General features: G+C 39.0%; 2 protein-coding genes across 11 annotated transcripts in view; one reads left to right on the forward strand and one right to left on the reverse strand.

Moving 5' to 3' along the window:
* Window positions 1-585: 585 nt before the first annotated feature.
* LOC123940664 (translation initiation factor IF-2) lies at window positions 586-6,855 on the reverse strand. Its single transcript, XM_046003642.1, has 2 exons — window positions 5,983-6,855; window positions 586-605 (listed from the first exon to the last, which is right to left on the reverse strand). Exon 1 carries the CDS (start codon window positions 6,853-6,855, stop codon window positions 6,055-6,057), a length of 801 nt encoding a protein of 266 aa, XP_045859598.1. The 3' UTR covers window positions 586-605; window positions 5,983-6,054.
* The window catches only part of LRRFIP2 (LRR binding FLII interacting protein 2), a 108,925-nt gene continuing 94,302 nt past the window's right edge, over window positions 6,363-20,985 (forward strand). For 3 of the 10 annotated variants that reach the window (XM_046003833.1, XM_046003834.1, XM_046003835.1), the window contains exon 1: window positions 6,372-6,647. The gene's annotated coding sequence lies outside the window, so the exon portion shown is untranslated. Of the gene's footprint in view, window positions 6,648-9,219; window positions 9,242-20,985 lie in introns of those variants that run through there. The other 7 variants (XM_046003831.1, XM_046003830.1, XM_046003838.1 and 4 more) reach the window with 6 other exon arrangements.

Genomic DNA, 20,985 nt, shown 5'->3' on the forward strand with positions numbered 1-20,985 from the left:
TAACCACTTCTTAATACTGCTATTACTGCCTGAATTACTGCAATAGCCTAATTGGTCTTCTCGATCTCATCATTGCCCCCCTAAAGTCTTTCCTAATACAGCAGCCAAAACAGTATCATAATATTTATTAGGTAAATTTTCAAACATACAGCAAAGGTGAAAACATTTTACATTGCTCCATCTGTATATACTCTACCTAGATTCTACAATCAGCAGAACAGTCCTGCTTAAGGTGACAGATTGTGTAGCTCCTCTGTCCAAAACTCTGATAGCTTACCTCATTCAAAAAGGAAAAGGCAATTTCTTACCATAGTCTTCAAGACTTCGCTTGATCTGGTCCCCAATTCCATTTTTCCATTGTCTATTATACTTCAGCCACACTGGTCTCCTTATTGCTACTCAAACGGGACAAGCACATTCTTTCCTTAAGGTCTTTGCATTTGCTGTCCCTTTGCTTGGGATGCTCTTCTCCTAGGTATTCGAATGACTTGCCTCTTTCTTTGCATGACTTCGTCAGAGGTCTTCTCTGACTCTTCCAAGTAAGTATTAGGTTGAACAATTTAATGTCATTCAACCATGTTGAATCACATGAACCTAGTATTGTTCTGAATTTAAAAAGAATGTAAAAAAGACCAGGAATTTCATATGGTTCAAGCTAATAAAACAGCACCACCACCCTATCCTTTTATTCTTTCCTGGCTTCCAATATTCTTTATAAGAGCTTCTCACCATCTTAGGTACTATCATTGTGTATTGTCTCGAAGATCCTCAAAGATAGGGGATCCTTCTGTTTTGTTCAGTGCTGTGTACTCAGTGTGCAGAATGGAACTTGGCCTATAGTTGGCACCCAGGACATATTTAAAGAATGAATTCTTCACATTGAAACCGGAGTGATCTTTTGGAAACACAAATCTGACGTCACTCCCACTAAAAATTCTTAAATTGGTTTGTATCACTTTTGAAACAAAGACAAGAATCTTTATCAGACCTGTTAAGATCCTGCCTGATCCTTAATTCTCTATACTCATCTCACATTATCTCCCTCATTTATTTTCAGGCCCTGGGACTATGCTGGTTCTATTATGAAGTCTTTATGTTTTCCCTCTATGATACTTCTGTATCCAGTTCACTCTTTTTTTTTTTTTTTTAAAGATTTTATGTATTTATTTTAGAGAGAGAGTGTACAAGCCGGGGTGGGTGGGGGGGGAGGTGCACAGGGAGAGAGGAGAGAGAATCACAAGCTGACTCAAAGCTGAGCACAGAGCCTGATGCTAGGCTTGATCCCAGGACCCTGAGATCATGATCTGAGGTGAAATCAAGAGTCAGACACTCAACCAACTGAGCCACCCAAGCCAGGTGCCCCACCCTGAGGCAGTTTCCAATTTTGGCTCAAAGCATCTCTTGCTCGAAGTCATTTGGGACACCCCAGAGTGGGTTGAGTTCCACTTCAATGCCCTCATGCACCACCTCCCTTCCCTTAGTAATACTTACCTGGATTATAAAGTTCCTTTTGTGTGATAATTTGTCTCCCTATTCAGACAGTATTTTTCATAAGAAAACACAGCTTTCTTTTTTCTTCCCTTTGGATCCCTATAATCTGTGAAGTATCTGGCACATAGTAATAGCTTAATACTCCTTTAAAAAAATTGATTCTGTTGCATCCCTGTTACTAGTGTCTAACTGGGTACCTGGTACACAGTAGGTGAATACCTTTGCTAAACGAACATAGTATGAAAGATATTTGACTACTCATTTACAATAAATATATAATGCAGAAGAGCCATCACTTGATTATCTGTGATCAGGCACTCATACATAATTGATACCTACACCAAATTCCAAATTCTCTCCTCTTATCAACTTTTCCTCACCAATAAGACTGAAGAAAGTAAGTTACACTTCTTTTCTTTACTTTGTTTACTCTCTAGTGGAGTAAAGGGTGAGCTATCTGACCAGGAAAATCCAGAGTCAGAATTAGCCATAAATGAGATTTGGCTTCTGAACCAAAAGACCGTGGCATTCTCACTTGGATAGTTAAGATGTTTAGAAACTTTTTAGTTTTTATTTTACTTATTTATTTTTCAGAAGAGATTTCGAGAGAGAGAGAGAGAGAGAGAGAGAGAACACAAGCAGGTAGAGGGGCAGAGGGAGAGTGAGATGCAGACTTCCCACTGAGTAGCGAGCCAGACACAGAACTCAATCCCACGACTCCAGGATCATGACCTGAGCCAAAGGCAGACACTTAACCAACTGAGCCACCCAGGTGCCCTGAAACTTTGTTAAAAGATTTCATTTATTATTTAGAGAGACGGAGTGGGATAAAAGGCAGAGGCAGAGGGAGAGGGAGAAGCAGATTCCCTGCTGAGCAGAGAGCCTGACAAGAGGCTCAGGGCTCAATCCCATGACCCTGGGATCATGACCTGAGCCAAAGGCAGATGCTTAACTGACTGAGCCACCCAGGTGCCCCTAGAAACATTTTTTTCCCCAAATGAAAAGCTTTGCATTATTTTTTATCTTTTTTAAGACTTTCTTTTATTTATTTTTAAAAGATTTTATTTATTCATCTGACAGAGAAAGACACAGTGAGGGAGGGAACACAAATAGAGGGAGTGGGAGAGGGAGAATCAGGCTTCCCACCAAGCAGCGAGCCTGATGTGGGGCTCAAACCCAGGACCTACAGATCATGACCTGAACCAAAGGCAGACGCTTAATGACTGAGCTACCCAGGTGCCCCAAGACTTTATTTATTTAGAGAGCCTGAGAGGGTGGGGGCGGGGCAGAGGGAGAGAGAGAATTCTAAGCAGACTCTGCTGACACCTGATGTGACCCTGTAATCATGACCAGAGCTGTAATCGAGTCAGACACCAAACAACTGAGCCACCCAGAAGCCCCTATTTTTCTTTTAATTTTAACAGCAATCTCTTTGAAAACATTTCAGTGATCAGAGGATATATTAAAACACACATACACAGGTTATATACATTTACAGGTTTATTAGGGAAGAATGACATGGAACAGTAAAGCAGAAAAAAAGCAAAAATCTTACAAATGATTTCAAGTGCACTGAAACAGAAGTTTTTTGTAAACCTGAAATTCCAGATGAGCCCTTTGGCAAGCTTATTGACTTTGTCATTTGTTAATTTAGGAAAGAGAGAAGAGCCCAACCAAGTATAATAAAAATGAATTCACAAAATGGTAATTTTTGGATATCATGAAACGTAAAAAGAAACTAAAAACCTAAAGACATTAATTTTAGTAAGATGTTAATTTTCTAGTTTTAATAATGTATTACGGGCATGCAAGATACTACCAGTGGGGGGATGCTACCAGTGGGTAAAGGCTACACAGAACCTCTCTGTATCATTTTTGCAATTTCTTGTGAGTCTATAATTATTGCCAAATAAAAAGTGAAATAAATAAGTTAAAAAATAAAAAAAAGAAGACCCCAGGAAAAATAGTAAAGGGAAAGAGGAATTTTTAGAAAGAGAATTTAAATATACATAGTTGAAGACTTCTTTGCCAGATTTCCATAGGTTTGTAAGGAGTTAACCAAAATTTTTAAAAATACTTCCAAGACAGACAGACAGACAGGCACACACATTACTAATAAAATTATTAGGCTCTGAAAAGTGGCATCCTAGTTTTAATGTTTGAACTAATGATATTTTCCAGAGCCACAGGGAGAGTGAAACATAGTACTGTTTGCAAAAAAACCAACAAATTTTGCAAAAACCACAAAAATGAGTGTTTGCTCTTAAGAAAGGAAAACCTGTATTTCTTGACATCATCAAAGAAAAACGTGGAAGATCTGATATGAAAGGAAAAAAATGTACAAATCCTACCACTTCATTCCTCAAAACTGTATAAACATTTGCAAGATTTTCCTTCATCCATTAAATGTCCCTAGAGCAGCCAGCCTACACAGACCTGGGGGCATTCACATGTCACAATATTCTATAAAAATCTGGGAACACATATTTTTGGCAGAAAGAAATCACTTAATGTGCAAGGAAAGGCTGCTTGCAAAAGAATTCAGAGTGACACAATTAGGCAGGACTCCCCTGCAATGACAAAATGTCAGTGTCATAATCGATCACATTCTTGGGTGCATTCTAAAGACACGGCATTATGAACTTTTATGAGTAGCTTTTTTGATGCCAGATAGATGGCAAATATACTATAGAGGGAGAAGTAAAAACACAGAGAAGCTCTAAAATTGCCTCATCTCACTGTCCCTTAAAACTTATTAAAGCAACATAGAAATCTGTTTGGCTGGACACTTCACTTATATTCTCTTCCTAAATACTAGAGTTTAGCAACACAGAAAGGGAATTAGGGCTAGAAAGACCCGAGTTAAAATTCTGACTCTTTCAGCAACTAGTTTTGTTACCTTAGGCTAGTCAGAGTCTCTGAATCTCAATGTATTTGTTATTAAAATGAGTATAATAATCCCCATATCTCAAGGTTGGTCCTAGTACTGTAAGGAATACTATATTTAAGTGCCTAGCACAATGCTGTGTAGACAGTAGGTAGCAATAAGTGTGAAGTCCTTCCCAGTTTTCCCAGAAGATGCAACAAAATATTTCTTTCTCTGCTAGTTTGGTATGTGTCAAAACAAATGGCTAAGGGGTAAATAAACAGGACAAGAGAATCTAATCCTACTATTATCCAGACAACTGTTCTATTAATTATGCAGTTATATAAACTAATATTTAATAAACATTATTGAATTTATTGGCATTATTTAGGTAATACATTAACACATGAATAGGTCTTCTCTTTTTCAAGTTGGCTTTTTATTTTGATTTTAACTAGTTTAGCAAAATAGGCCATTAATTATAAGAGTATGATCTTTTGGGAAGATGAAGGTCCTCTTTTTTTTAATTTTTAAAGATTTTATTTATTTGAGAGAAAGAGAGAGAACGACAAAGAGAGCACAAGCGGGCTGTAGGGTAGAGGGAGAGAGAGGAGGAGATTCCTGGTTGAGCAGGGAGCCTTGGCGGGGTGGGGAGGTGGGAAGGTGGGGGGGGTGGAGATTGATTCCAGTACCCCAGGATCATGGCCTGACTCTACAGCAAACACAGAACTGACAGCCACCCGGGTGCCCAAAACTCCTCTTGATCCCAGGTAAAAATCATAGTTTTAGTGTTTACTCGTGGGTCTGAGAAAAAGTGACATGGAAGAAAAAAATGGTAAAAGGTTAAAGAATTTGTCTTTCAAGGCTGATAGTGTAATTCTCCCCACGATGAAGCGCCTGTTGATGTATGCCTGGGGAATAACATTCCCTAACTCATGCCTTGAACCTCCGCTAAGAGTGCCATATTCCCAGGCTCCATCTACTCGAAACGTGAGCAAGCCTTGTGAAATTGCAAGACTGGACAGCACCGAGACAGGCCTTCACATGGAATCCGGGGGCCGTACTCAGCAGGTTTCGGAACCTGCATTCCCTGTCTGTAAAATTGTGTCTAAGCGTATTTCGTGCGGTTTCCCCAGGAAGATGCTCAACTGTCACGTCCCTCTTGAGGATGGTTCTCTAGCCATCCTATCCTGAAAAAGGGGTCTCCTCCACAAAATCTCTCACATCATCCTTATGTATTTCCTGCAATTTCCTGCACAGCCTTACCACAATCTGTCATTACCTTGTCTGATCAAATCGCTCTACCCCCCCCCCCCCAATAGAAGGTAAGCTTCCCAAGGGTTGGGCCCTGCCTTTCTCCAGCGCCTAGAACCTGCTGAGTCTCGAGAGACACTTCTGGAATGAATGACATGTCCGTGTCTAGCAGATATTGAAAGGCTTCTACATCCTTCCATCCGCCTCCTCTCCCCGCCTCCCGCCCCCAGTCCCGCCGCATTCTTCTCCGGAAACCATCTTAAAATCACGCGTTTTCATTTTGGAAATAAGGCTTTTCGCGTTGCCATCACACCCACTCACTCTCGCGCACTCTTTCCTTGCAGTCGGAACCGCTGCCCCGGCCCACTTACCTAAGCCCACTAGGCCGCACTGTTTAGGGGCGACCAGGGCAGGTGCAGTCTCGAGCGGACGCCCGCCTCGGTTCACCTTCCCGGCCTCCGGTCCTCCGCGGGATCCGAGGGGCCACCTCTAGGCCGCCCGGGCCTCCGCCCACCGGAGTCGCACCCCGCCACCCTCCCTCCAGCGCGACGCCTGCAGCTCGTTGTGGCCGCGCACGGCAGCGGAAGCACCGCTCCCGGGGCGGCGCGCAACCCGCCGCAGAAGAGCCCACAGTCCGCCGCCCACGCCGGGATCTTGCCCGTCCCGCAGCGCGCGCCGCCGCGGTCGCAACTGCTTCCGGGTAAGCGGGTCACCGACCCTGTGGCCCCGCCCCTCTTTCGCCTCCTTCGCCAGCCGCTCGGGCTGCGGCTCCTCCCGGGGGCCGGTTCCCGCTGTCTCTGTCTTAGCCGCCGCGCCACGGGGCCACCGGAGTGACTGACCCACCGGCCGCGGACGCCGGGAGCCGCCGAGTCTAGTCCGGCCCGCCTGGCCGGGTGCCTGGGAGCCTGGGACCCAGTTCGCCGTCCGCGCCCCTCGCCCTCCGCTCCTTGCTCTTCGCCCGGCGGGCTCCCGGCGGCCGATCCGCGCCCCGGCCCTTCCCGGGCGGCGCCGTAGCCACAGCCCGCGCCCAGGACAGGTAAGGTCCGTCCCTCCCGCCGTCTCGGGGGCCACTTCTCGGCTTCTACAACCCGTGCGACCCGCGCCACCGCTGACCCCGGCTGGGGGCCCGGCTTCCCTGCGGGCTCTCGGGTCGGGGTCGCCCCCCGCCTACCGCGTTCGCCGGCAGGACGCCTGATTTCTAACGCGCGCCCTCGGTCTGTGCGAGGGGATGGGGTTACTCCCATTGTGGGAGAAATTGCATCGGGCCGCTGTCCCTTTGCCTCGGGTGCTCGAGGCTCCTTCTCCTCTTCCGCGGCGCGGCACTCCCTCGCTTCTGTCCCCAGACCGGCACCCCTGCGAACGGTGTCATGCCGGTGGAGGGCGTAGCATTTTTATGGGATTTTTTTTTTTTTATTCCTCCTTGACCCGAACTGAAGCGCAGGCATACCAGGCGCTTGCTAGGAGTGCTGGGGTTAATGCTTGACTAATACGGGGTGTTATTCACACCCAGATTGTTAAATTACACAGCTGCGGTCGGGCCTGCTTCTCTTGCCTGTGGATATCCAGTAGGAAGCAGGCGGACCTAAGGAAACGCACCTCTCTTTCTTTCTTAGAGGGAAAAAAGTTCAAGCGTTTGCTCTACTTTGCCACTATGGGAGATACAAATATTAGGCTGCTGAGACACGGCTAGGGAAATGCTGTATCCTAAACTTTAACCGTTTGTAGCTCATTTTCTATGAGTTTCCATTTAATGACTCAGCATTTCTGCCATAAACAGAAAAACTGCAGACTAGCTTAGTTGACTAAAAGATACTATGTAGGAATAACTGAGTAGCCTTTAATTTTTTATGTTATCACAATGGGAAGAGAACGTGGATGCAGTAAATGGAACCAGAGAGATGGTGAACAGGTATGGGTGGGTGAGTTCATAGTATTTAAAATAACTTTTTTTTTCAAGATAGCATTTTATATAGGGATGAATCTATACATAAAGTTTCAATTGTTGGAGAATGCAGTATTGCAGATAAGATTGGCAGAGACTTGAGGTTGGCTGTGGTTTGGAAGTCTTTCAGAATTAACCCTGTTTAACCAACATCATGCTCTGTTTAACAAATATAGAGATGATGACCTAGTGTAATATTCATGTTAGAGTAAGAATTTCAGAAAGTGTGATTCATTTAGAAAGTTAGGTCACTCACTTTGTGAGTCATTGATATGGATCGTAAAATTGTAATAGAGGGAAGCAAGAAGTTTGTTATTGCCTCTTTAGATACCTTCAGTCATTGTATATGGAGTGTTGTATTATGCTTTGTTAGGTTTGTTGGTGGATACTTATTGTCATGAAGTATGGTAAGGAAATAAAAATGGAACTTTTGCAGAATATCTGGCTTTAGAATAGTTAGTTTCTAAGTGGATTGTTGTAATTATACCCTTCCCCCACCTTTTTTTTTTTTCTTTTTTTTGCCAGATGTGGGAAGATAAATGAAGGGGCCTAGGGACAAAGTAAATGTCAGTGAAAGGTATAAAAAAGTTTACTGAAGAATCTACAGTATACAAAATAGTCCTTTTAGTGAAAGGCCTCACCCATTTTGTGAATCCTTAAAAATGTGGAATGGGACTATATTGAGTTCTTATGTAAGTTCTGTTATAGAGGAAAGTCTGTATGGAAGTTGTGATTTATTATTGGAATGAATTCATTGTAAACTAGAAATAACTTTTTATTGCTGAAATGTAATTTGATCGTTTTGGCTTTAAAAATATTGTTAAGCAAAATAACCTTGAATCACAGGGTGGGTACTCGATACTCTTAGCCTTGTTTTCTTTTGCTTTTTTGGAATTCATCTTATTTTACCTTGATTTTCAATTTTAGGGAACTTTATAGTTAGTTACCAACTATAAAGTAATGGTATGTTGGTCTTGCTTACCAGGTTCCTTTAATTATTTGACTAAATTTTGGCATCTTATTTTCTTGGATATTCATTCTTATATATAGAGTGTTCTTTAATGTTGCTTTTGATTTTTGTCCAGCAAATAGTGACTTAATTAAGAGTTTCAGTGCCCAGTAAACAGAGATTCCCTTTTGGAAAATCCCTTGTGGAAACCACCATAACTAACAGTCTTGATAAGGTAGGTATGTAAGAGAAGCCTCCTTATGTCATGATGTAAGCATCTCCATAATGAAGGAAAAAAAGTGATAGGAGGGTATATTTGTCAAGTAGATTCTTTTTCTCTCAAAACAAAACCAAAAACATATTTTTACTAGAAATGAGAGCTATGTCTTGCTAAGCTCTTTGTGAATTGTTTTACTGTGCTCCTAGTATGAAAAGGAACAGAATTGAAGATGTATAGAAAAAAAAAATTCTCCTGGCAGAGTGCTGGGAATGTTGATGAGGATCATTTAAGAGGAAATACAGTTCTTCTGTCTTCACCATAGGTACACCTACAAAATAGAGGCCATTTCATAGCCTTTTCCTTTTAAGCAGTTACTTCTTTCTGGAGACTCTGGGAGAGATGGACGTTTAACCAGGAAAATGTACCACTTTATCCAGTTTGCAAACAATAGACTATGACGGTTGTTCAAAACTCAACTTTTAAAACTTCAGAGGGAAGGGATTGAGCAGAATTTGCCCTGTGAGTAAAATAACTTTACCTTTTTCTCCATTTCTCCTTTTTAAGATACTAGCTAGACTATACCTTTGGAAATGATTTGTGTGTGTGTGTGAGTGTGTGTGTGTGTTGCATATTGCACTTTATTTTTAAAACTTTTTGCCCTACAAGGAATCGAACATTGGGCTAAAAACTGGGCTTAGTTTAAGTTAAACTTTTTTGTTTATTCTCTTGTTTCTTTCTTCTGGTGGAGGGAGGGAGAAAGGATTCTATTTCTTGGGGAAACTCTGAGATTTGCTAAAAGTGTCTGCTTTTGTTTTGGTCTAGTGGTACGGAGAGCAGTATATAAGTAAAAATTGTTGAGAAGACATGGCATACATACAGGGAAAGAGAATGCCCACTTCATGGGTACAGTAGATGTTTGTAAGACTTCTAAAAATTGATAAAACATTAAAAAAATGTTATATGGAGCAAAGGAAGCCTCCTCTCCACAACAGACTTCTAGCTGCCTCTCATCCCCCTACTCCCTAATCCAAGCAACCACTTTGAATGGTTTCCTGTATGTTCTCTAAATTTTCTATTGCATATGTAATCACCTGTGTTTAGGAGAACGTTCTTCTAGCTTTCATTCTTATCCTTGATATATGTTAGAGATTTTTCTGTTTTAGCACATGTGTCCATCTGATTTTTAAAGAAGACCGGATGTCTTGCCTAGTTTAGATGAACCATAATTATTCATTTTCCATGATTTATTTTTCCATTCCCTATTAAGAGACATTTAGGTTGTTTTTAGTTTTCTACAAATGTTGCTGTAGTGAACAACTAGTATATAAATCTTTGCACTAGTCCATAAGTATGTATATAGAATATATTTCTGAAAGAGTGATTGCAAAGGTGGACCTTAAGTTGTGAAGATTTATAAATTTGTTTCGGCCTTACACTGGATTTTATTTTATAATAGAAGTTAACTTCTTTCTTAACCTTATAGGAGAAAGGAGCTCTTACTTTGTATTCTATCTTCTCCACTTAAAAAAAAAGATTAAGATCTAGTTTATAAGGTGATCTTAAACATTTTAGAGTGACAGGTGGTCAATTTTGTTTATACTGGTAGGGGTGAAAATACTGTAGTTTGAAGACTGGGGTTATAGACAAACCACGTCACTTATATTGGGTAATAGTTAAATGAATACTTTTGTAGTCCGTTGATTCTTTTAGGATTTTATGACCAATATCAATTAAAAATATTGTATGTAGTTTAACTTTCTGCCCTGATGAAGTCTGCTTCTATATTATTAGTCACAGAAAATAGTCCACCTTCTGTCTTCCTTTACCTTCCACTTCCTAGTCTATTCATAATAAAAGAAACCTCTGTAGAGTTTGAGATTCGAAACACCTTTTGCAACCCAGAGTGCTATGGATGGATTAATTTCCCAAGACAGGGGTAGGTACTGCTTCAGTTTTTATTCTGCAAAGTGTTTGTGAGCAAATTAAGAGTTTAAAAACTTAATTTCTGTATTATACAGCTCGCTCATGACCAGGAGGAGGGGGGTTCAGGAACATTTTACCTTTGAAAATGAGAGATTCTAGAGAAAAATAAAAAGTACTGAGGGGCTAATGTATGATGATGAAGTTGGAACTTGTGAGTGGCAGTGTCTCTGGCTGGTGCCCAGGGTCTATTTTGAGGCCTTGTCAGAGCTCGTGCGACAGAACCTACCACATAACTGTAATCTACCCTGGCCCTGCTGCCAGTCAGGAAGGCCTGCGGTTTAGGAAAAACGGCAACCACAGAAGAGTGAGCTTATAAAGGACATTTGCCTCCAGAAGATTAAGGCTAAGTTTTGGGGTGAAAATCTGCTTAGTGTGCATATCCTAGGATCATTTTTTTTCTTTTTGTCTTTCTTTTTTAAGAAAAGAGCATGATTAAGGAAAACTAACGAGAAAAGTATTTCAGAAGAATGTGCAGAAGGAGGAGCACAGGATTGTACCAGTATTGATGCTATGTTCTGGGTCTAAGAGTGATTAGTCAAATGTTCTACAACAAGGGAAAACCATTACTGATACTGGCATAGGGAGGCCATGGCCCTAGTTGAACTTGTCGGGTTCAGAGACTTGTGCATGTCTTTGGATCAAAAGGATACTTGGAATGATGGGCTGTTTTATAGGATTATTTTGAGTTTGTACAGAGAACTTAGCTTCTTCCCAAATTCTTGCTCTCTTCTTCCCACAGGACTGCTGCAGTCTCCTGTACATTATCATGAAGTTATCTCTTTAAAAATAACTTTAGGCTGTTACTAGATGCTATCTCCCAGGGCAGCTGCCTCTGTGTATCATGTGCTTTCTCGTGAAAACCTTGGTGTTTTTTATATACTTAGTGAATGAGGCACTTGAGTTTTAAAAGTTCTTTAACTGATTTCACTAGTTAAGCTAGAAAACTGTTCAAAGGGCTTTAGTACTCCACCCATTTATCCAAGGTTCCTGTCACCATATTAAACTGCAGCCTTGTATTACAGTCAAGGTTGTTTGAAGAATTCTGCACTCAGATGCAAAGCCTGTAGATAGTTTCCTTTCTCTTGTTTTAGATTAGGTTGTAACTTCAAGAACTTTAATTTTTCCTTGTCCTCAGATATTTGGATTCTTTGCATTTGATAATAATGATGTATTTAGTACTGTATTGAGTGTGAGGAGAAAATGTAAACTGGAGTATTTTTATTTTCCCCCTTCCTTCCTACCCCCCTTCCTATTATCTGGTTTATTCCTATTATCACCTCCCTGCTTCAGGTCTCAGCCTTCCTCTACCAAGAGAAAAAAAAGGTGAAGATAGTGCAGAGCAGAGAGTGGGAATGAGGTTTGGAAAAGTGTTGGAGTACAAATGTATATCGGGTCGTATTTGCTCAGAAATGTTTCATTGTTTTCACTTTGAACCTCGTATGTCTTAGTTGGTTTTTCATTATGAACACCAAAATCTTTTTTTTTTTTTAAATTTTAAAGATTTTATGTATTTATTCATGAGAGACAGAGAGAGAGAGAGAGGCAGAGGCAGAGGGAGAAGTGGGCTCCCTGTGGCACTCGATCCCAGCACCCTGGGATCATGACCTGAGCCCAAGGCAGATGCTCAGTGGACTGAGCCACCCAGGCTCCCTGAACACCAAAATCTTACCTAGGTTGGTTGGTTGGTTGGTTTGTTTTTAAAGCTAGTTTTGATATAACGTAGCTTTACTGTTTTAGGAAACTAATTTTAAAGTTGCTTGTTTTGATCACTTTGTTATTCTTTCTATATCCCCCACTTTCCTAAATTGAAACGTTTTAACAGCCAGGAGCACTCTTTTGGCTGTCTGTTTTCTAAGTAAAATAACATATACTGTATGCAGAAGATTAATATGTTAAAATATTTATTTCTCTGTTAACTGGTGTAAGTAATTTATAACAATAAGCAATACAATTAGTAAGCATACATGTTGCTATTAAAAAAAAAAAGAAAAAAAAAAGGATTTCAGTAAAGTGACCCAAGGACTATAGGATTAAAGATAGAAAAAAAAAAATTCAGTTTTAGATATCTTTTTCCCTGCCATGGATATTGCCATATCTAAGTGGTTAGTCAAAGAAATGAGAGAATCATTGTCTGTCTGTCTTACTCAATTCACCCTTTGTTATCTATCCAAGTGGGGTTTTTTAAAAAATTATGTTAAAATATAAATAATATGAAGTTTACCATTTTAATTATCTTTCAGTGTACAATTCACTTAAAAAAAAGATTTTATTTATTCGTGTGACGGAGACACAGTGAGAGTGGGAACACAGGCAGGGGGAATGGGAGAGGGAGAAGCAGGCTTCCTGCTGAGCAGGGGTCCCCAACATGGGGCTTGATCCCAGGACCCTGGGATCATGACCTGAACCAAAGGCAGATGCTTAATGACTAAGCCACCCAGGCACCCCTACAATTCAGTGGTGTTAAATACATTCACACTGTTGCACAACCTTCACCATCATCCATCTCCAGAACTTTCTCATCATCTCAAACTGAAACTCTGCACTCATTAAAAAAAATTAACTCCTAGTTCCCCCCACAGTGCCTGGCAACCACCACTTTACTTTCTGTCTCAGTGAATTTGATTACTCTAAGTACTTCATATAAGTAGAATCATATATTTCTGTTTTGTGCCTGGTTTATTTCACTGAACACAGTGTCCTCAAGGCTTATTCAAGTTGTAGCATGCATGAGAATATATATATATATATTTTTAAAGATTTTTATTTATTTATGAGGGAGAGTGAGAACACAAGCGGGGAGGAGGGGTAGAGGGAGAGGAAGAAGCAGAATCCCTGCTGAGCAGGAAGCCCGATGCGGGACCCTTCCCAGGATGCCAGGATCATCACCAGAGCTGAAGGTAGACAGCTGACTGAGCCACCCAGGTGCCCACATGCATGAGAATTTAAGTCCTTTTTAAGGCTGAATAATATTCCATTGTTTGTATATTCCATGTTCTGTTTATCCCTTTGTCCGTTGATGGACACTTGATTAGCTTTTACCAAATTGTGAATAATGCTATTGTGAATAATGCTGCTACCTGTGAACACAAGTGTATAAATATCTGTTTTGAGTCCCTGCTTTCATTTCTTTTGGACATATATCCTTAAGTAGAATTCTTAGATTATATTAGTAATTCTGTGTTTAATTTTTTGAGGAATTGGCATACACATTTTCTGTAGTGGCTTGTTATACAGTCTTACTGGCAGTGTACAGGGGTTCCAGTTTCTCTGCATCTTTGACACACTTGTTATTATTTTTAACATAGTAGGCATTCTAATGAGTGTGGGGTGGTGTCTCATTGTGGTTTTGATGTGTATTTCCCTAATAACTAGTGATGTGGAACATCTTTTCTTGTGCTCATTGGCCATTTATATGTCTTTGAAGAAATACTGTTCAAGTCCTTGGTCCATATTTGAACTGGGTTGTTTTTTATTGTTGTTACTGAGTTTTTAGGGGTTCTCTATCTATTCCGGAGATTAACCCCTTGTTAGATGTATAATTTGTAAATATTTTCTCCCATCCTGTGGGTCACTTTTTTTTTCTCTTGATATGGTCCTTTGATGCACAGAATTTTTATTTTGATGAAGTCCAATGTATCTACTTTTTTTGTTGTTGTTATTGTTGCCTGGGCTTTTGGCATTATATTCAAGAAATCCAAAGTCATAAAGCTTTTTATGTGTGTTTTCTTCAAAAAGATTTGTAGTTTTAGCTTACACTTATTTCTTTGATCTACCCTGAGAATTATTTTTGTTTGTGGTGTATGCCAATAAGGCACTGTTTTGGTTATAGTAACCAGCTTTCTGGTTCAGTTTTGAAATCAGGAAGTGTGATACCTCCAACTTGTTCTTTTTCAAGATTGTTTTGGCTGTTCATGATCCCTTGAGATTCCATATGGATTTTATTTTAGGGAGGGGTTTTTCTATTTCTACAAATAGAATAGGTTTACAAATAGGTTTTTCTATTTCTACAAAAAAATGTCATTAGGATTTGATAGAGAGTGTATTGAATCTGTAAATGGCTTTGAGTAGTACTGACATTTTAACAGTGCTAAGTCTTCCAATCCTTGAACAGGGGTGGCTCTCCATTTATTTATATCTCCTTTAATTCCTTCAGCAATGTTTTGTAGTTTCCTTGGTTAAGTTTTTTCCTAAGTATTTTATTTTTGATCCTTATACATGGAATTGTTTTCTTAATTTCCTTTTTGGGTTATTCATAGTTAGTATATAGAAATGCAGCTGGTGTGTGTGTGTGTGTGTATTTTTTTTATCCCTGTACCTTTACTGAATTTATTCATCCAAAAGTTTTTTTTCATACAAAGTTTAAAAAGCTGTTGCATTTGTCTTCTGTGTTGTGTAACAAGTTACACAAATTTAGAGTTTAAAATAACACACATTTATTATCCTGCAATTTCTGTGGGGCAGGAGTCGGAGTATGGCTGAGCTGGGTCCTCTGCATAGGGTCTCATGAGGCTGTAATCAAGGTGTGTGTAGCTGGGTAGAATTCTCTTCTGGAGACTTACATGATAAAAATCCATCTCCCTGCTCACTGAGGTTTTTGGCAACATTAGTTTATTTGTGGTTTTAGGACTGAAGCTTCTTGCTCACTGAATGTTGCTTTAGGATAACTAAAGGTTATGTAGAGTCTGCCTTCAAACTCCTAAAGGCTGCTCTCAGCTCTTGGAGGCAATCTGCATTTCTTGGCCTTGTGGTATTTCCTGATATGGCCCTTTGGTCAAATCATTAAGGAGAGCCTAGAGCAAGTCTGCTGGCTGGCTAGTCTTATATAATGTAACATAATCATAGGAGTGACATCTCATAACCTTTGTCATATTCTGTTGGTTAGAAGCAAGTCACAAGTCCTGGCCACATTCTTTGGGAGGTGTTTACACAAAGGTAGGAACAGAAGGGGGGGGATGCGGATAATGATACCTTAGAGTCTGTCTGCCATAACTGATTACAAAATAGCACATGCTTTATAAACCTATTTTTTTCTTTAAAAAACATTTATGTGCAGTTAAAAGAAGTATCTTACAAAATAGCACATACTTTATAAAACTGTTTCTCTTTTAAAAACATGTGTGTGCAGTTAACTATGTATTACTCGTGGTTTTTATTGTTAATTTTCTGTTTCTTCATTATTCCCCCTTCTCCTCTCTGCAACATTCCGGTTTTGCAATTTTAAATCAATAGTTGGTGTTTTCATTATAACTAAATAAATATTATTTACTGCTCAGCTAAGTATTGTACTGTGATTATTTTCTTTCTTGTTTAACTCAGTTTTTCCAGGGGGGCTGCCAGGGGGTTTCCTTTCTTTGCTTAGTTTTCTCTTCACCTTATTTTTTGAAACCAAATGCTCCAACATTTTTTTTTTTCAAGTCCTTCATCCTATCTGTCTAATTTATTTAGTTTATTTGTGAAACATGGAGAGATATAAAACAAAAATACAGTTTGAGGAAGAACAATAAAATGAGCGTCTATGTCTCACTACCTAGGTCAAGAAATGAACATGACAATTATTCTAGAAGTTCCTACACATACTCTTTAATGTACCTCTTCCTCTCCAGGCAGTCAATGCCATTTTACATGTTAATCACTCTCTTGGGACCATTCCTTGCCCAACTGTGCTGCCTCACTCTCCGTACACGTATTTCTAATCAACATGTGGTTCAATTCTGAAAAGTGGAATAGTTCTTCCACCTTTTTGCATTTATTAGTTTGGATAGACTAATCTACTTTAACAAAAAAACAACCCCCAAGTTTTAGTGGTTTAACACAGTTCAGGTGTATGCCTCACATCTCTGTCGGTTGTGAGTTGGGAAGCAGTGGTAAAGGAGTAGTCACCAGATGAAAGGAGCCCGAGTCCCTGGATGACTCTGCAACAAACTACTCCTTTGATTTTCTCTTTTATTTCGTGAAGCATATCCTCTAGTAGCTTATTGACAAAAGGGCATAAAAGAGGTAAATTTTTGAGGCCTCAAATGTCTAAAAATGTCTTTAATCATCAAGTATGAAAAATAGAATGGTTTGACTAGGCATAGGCTGTTTATAGGTTGTCTGTAGTTTTCCTTCAGAAGTTTGAAGGCATCTATACAGTGATTGTCCTCTTTCCAGAATTACCTTTTTAAAAAAGAATTTATTTGTTTGAGAGAGAAAGAACAGGATGGGAGGAGGGGCAGAGGGCGAGGGAGAGAGAGCGAGAGAGCATCTCAAGCAGACTCTGTGCTGAACGGGGAACCCTATGTGGGACTCCAGCCCACCACCCCAAGATCATGACCTTAAGCCAAACTCAAGAGTTGGTCACTCAGCTGAGTGAGCCACCCAGGTGCCTCAGTAACGAGAATTACTTTTAAAAGTTTAAAACCATTCTGTTCGTTAATTCTTTCTATGTAACCTTATTTTCTCACCCATGGAAATGTGTTACAGTCATTTTTGTCTTCAGTGTTTGAAATTCACTGTGGTAATTCACTATGAAATACTTTGGTATGGACTCAGGACTTATGTTGAGCATTCTCTGGGCCCTTTGAATCTGGAAACTTATGTCTTTAACTTCTGGAAAGTAATTAATGATATTGTTCTGTGTGTGTGTGTGTGTGTGTGTGTGTGTGTGTGTGTGTGTGTGTGTGTGTCTGGGTGCATGCATGCAGTAGGCTGTGGTGAATGAGCAGGTTTGGGAGGAGGGATGGTCAGTTTGTCTTTATTTGTACAAAAAGCAGCCACCCAAATGTTGATGTTAGGTCTTTTATGAGCAGAAGTCATGTGTCTAAAGTGGAGCTCATTGCATGTGGCTTTAGATAGGATGGCACTTGGATTAGGTATTCTCAGAGCCAGCTGTGCTGGCTCTCTTCTCGAATTATTCCCTTGTGAACATTGTACTTGCATTGCATTATATCTTGTTGACTTCCTTTTATGGGCCTGACTGGTATCTTGCCTACCATTTCAGAGTATTACTTTGCCCTTTCTAAGACAGGTTTAAGCTGTCTTACCTGGGTAACATGGCTCAAGAGAGGGGAAATGTTGGCCTCTCCTTTTATGCTATAAAAGTATCTCATGGCACTATTTTATTTTCCAGTCAGTGGAAGGATTCATAGAATAGAGGTCTTCAAGGAAAACTGATAATTTGAAAGGATTTTGCTTTGATTATAAAAAGTTGTAGACTTAAAAATCGTTGTTTTCCCCCAGGAATTTAGAGGACATTAATGCTTGCTTGTTTTAATTTTGACCTGTTGATTCAAGTTAGAGTTTTAATTTTAAAAGTTAATCCAGGGGTGCTCATTCTTTTTAAAATTAGCAATGTGTTTTTCACTTATTTAAAATGTCATTATGCCTGTAAAATCGATGGTCACTATGAAATCTGTTAGGAAATTACAGTTTTACCAGAGATGACCAACATAAATTTTTATAGTCCTACTTTGCAATTGCCCTGACAGACTAAATGAATCTTTCCCCTTTATCAGTTCATTAATATTGTTTCAAAATTGGTTTTTCTTGTTAAGTTTGTATTTTCATACCATGAAGTAACCCATAATTGTAGATTTTAGCTTAAATAATTTTTTGATAAAGTGATTATCAACAGTATATAAAGCTTAAGAAAAAGGAAAATTCTTTTTATACAGATTGTCTTTGTTCTTTATTTGTATCTATGAAGTTTTACATATTTTCAATCATACTTTACATGGCATTTTGTTACCTTTTTTTACCTTATAGGCATATCAAATGTGTCCTTATCTTTGTTTCCTTCCTATGAGTTTTTTCTTGCCACAATTTATTATATCATGTTGACTGGCCTTGACTTAAAGCTGTTGTTGTCAATTTGGGTCATTTAAAGTTTTATCTTTGGTTTTACTATAGACTAACAAAAAATTAAAATGATCATATTTATGAATATAATTTTTCCTCTTGTTGCATTATATTCTGTTTTATTTTTGTTATTAGAATATAGTTAATATAAGTATTACCAGTAGAGTTCATTTTAATCAAAAGGAGAGCCTAAGGTTTAAGGCTAATTTAAGTTATTTTTTCCTTTGGGACTTAATTCTGGTTCCATCTATTTTATTATTAGTAACAGAGGTTAGTTACTTGCTTCTATCATGTTAGTTTTGATTTTCATTTCTTTCAGAGGAAGAAGTGTTTCAGTAATAATTCTGTATACCCCAGATAGAAAACACACCCTTGTATAATTCAGTAAAAGGACTTCCAGTTCCTTTTATTGTTGCTATATACCTAGTAAATTGGAAATAGTGAAAAATGCCTTCCCACTAAGTATATAGGTGTGGTGTTGGATTATATTTGTGTTTGAAAATATGCAATTCCCATGCCCACCCATGGCTCAACTAAGATTAACCTTAACCATGGGATTTGCTTCTGAATTTTACTTTACTGCCCTCTTTTTTGCTTATTGTAATTTTAGATGTTTTGTTTTTTGGTGCTGGTGATAACAGTACATTTCCATAGCATTTTACACTTTAAGGAAACTTTTTTTTTTTTTAAGATTTTATTTATTTATGGGGCGCCTGGGTGGCTCAGTGGTTTAAAGCCTCTGCCTTCAGCGCAGGTCATGATCCCAGGGTTCTGGGATCGAGCCCCGCATCGGGCTCTCTGCTCTGCGGACAGCCTGCTTCCTCCTCTCTCTCTCTGCCTGCCTCTCTGCCTACTTGTGATCTCTGTCTGTCAAATAAATAAATAAAATCTTAAAAAAAAAAAAAGATTTTATTTATTTATTTGTCAGAGAGAGAGTGCAAGTACACAAAAGCGGGGGGAGTGGCAGGCAGAGGGAGAAGAGGGATTTGATTCCAGGACCCTGGGATCATGACCTGAGCAGAAGGCAGATGCTTAACCGAGTGAGCCACCCATGCTTCCCTATAGAAACTTTTATATCCACTTGACCCAGGAATAAATTTAATAAAAGAATGTAAGAATTCATTGAAAGCCACAAAACATAGTGGAATGAAATTACAGATCTGAATAAATGGAAAGACATCCTATGTTAATGGATTGGAATCAATATTGTTAAAATGGCTGTATTTCCCAAAATTATCTATAGATTAAGTGTAATCTCTATCAAAATTCCAGCTGCCTCTTTTTTTTAATTGACATGCCAATCCTAAAATTTATATGGAAATATAAGGGATGCCAGTAAAATCTTAAAAAGAACGAAGTTGAAAGACACAATTTTAAATTTTTTTTAATTTTAAAACTTTTAATTTTAAAACAATTTTAAAACTTGCTGCAAAGCTAGAGTAGTAATCAAGACAGTGTGATACTGACAGAAGGATTTCTGTATCTATTTATAGATTTATATAGATTTATGTAGATAGATCAATGGAATAGAATTGAGGGTCCACACATAAACCCTTATTTTTATGGTTGATTGTTTTTTGACTAGGCTGCCCAGGTCATTTAGTTGTGGAAAGAATACCATTTTCAACAAATGGTACTGGAGCAAGTGGATATCCATTGACAAAAGAATGATGTTGGTACCCTGCCTCACACCATAAATAAAAATGAACTCAAAATGGATTATAGACTTGAAAGTAAGAGCTAAAATTGTAAAATTCTAAGAAGAAAGCATAATAAATTCTTGAGGTTTTGGGGTAGGCAGTGCTTTCTTAGAAATTCATCAAATGGGAGTGCCTGGGTAGCATAGTTGGTTGTGTTGGACTCTTGGTTTCCACTTAGTTCTGATCTCAGGGTTGTGGGATTGAGCCCTGGTGTTGGGCTCTGTGCTCAGTGTGGAATCTGCTTGAAATTCATTCTGTGTCTCCTCTGCCCCTCCCACTTCTGCCCTCTTTCTCTTTTTCTTTTTAAAGAATAAGCAAATAAATCTTAAAAAAAAATGACATCAAATGAAACAACAAAAGAAAAAATAGGTAAATTGACTCCCTCACAATAAAAGCTTTCGTGCTTCAGAGAACACCATTAAGAAAGCATATGTAGAAATAGTGTAAGTACTTTTTTCTTTTTCTTTGCCATTTTAGTTTTCCCATTTACTCTTTTGTCCACTTATAAGGCAATGATTATTATGTACATAGTGCTTTGCAAATTCAAAGTACATATTTGTTGGAAAGAGAAAATTTAAAAATATGTATTTTATTTTATAACAGTTTTCTAATTTTAGAACCCTCTTCATAGTAATTACATTAAAAAAATCACAACTTTATTAGATGCTTCCTTATTTCTCCCTTGTCTTTGGTTTTATCTTTGTTCTTTGCTGCCTGAGCGTCTGTTGTTCTTGGTACTTCTGT

Source organism: Meles meles, chromosome 4, assembly GCF_922984935.1.
Source record: "Meles meles chromosome 4, mMelMel3.1 paternal haplotype, whole genome shotgun sequence".
NCBI lineage: Eukaryota > Metazoa > Chordata > Mammalia > Carnivora > Mustelidae > Meles > Meles meles.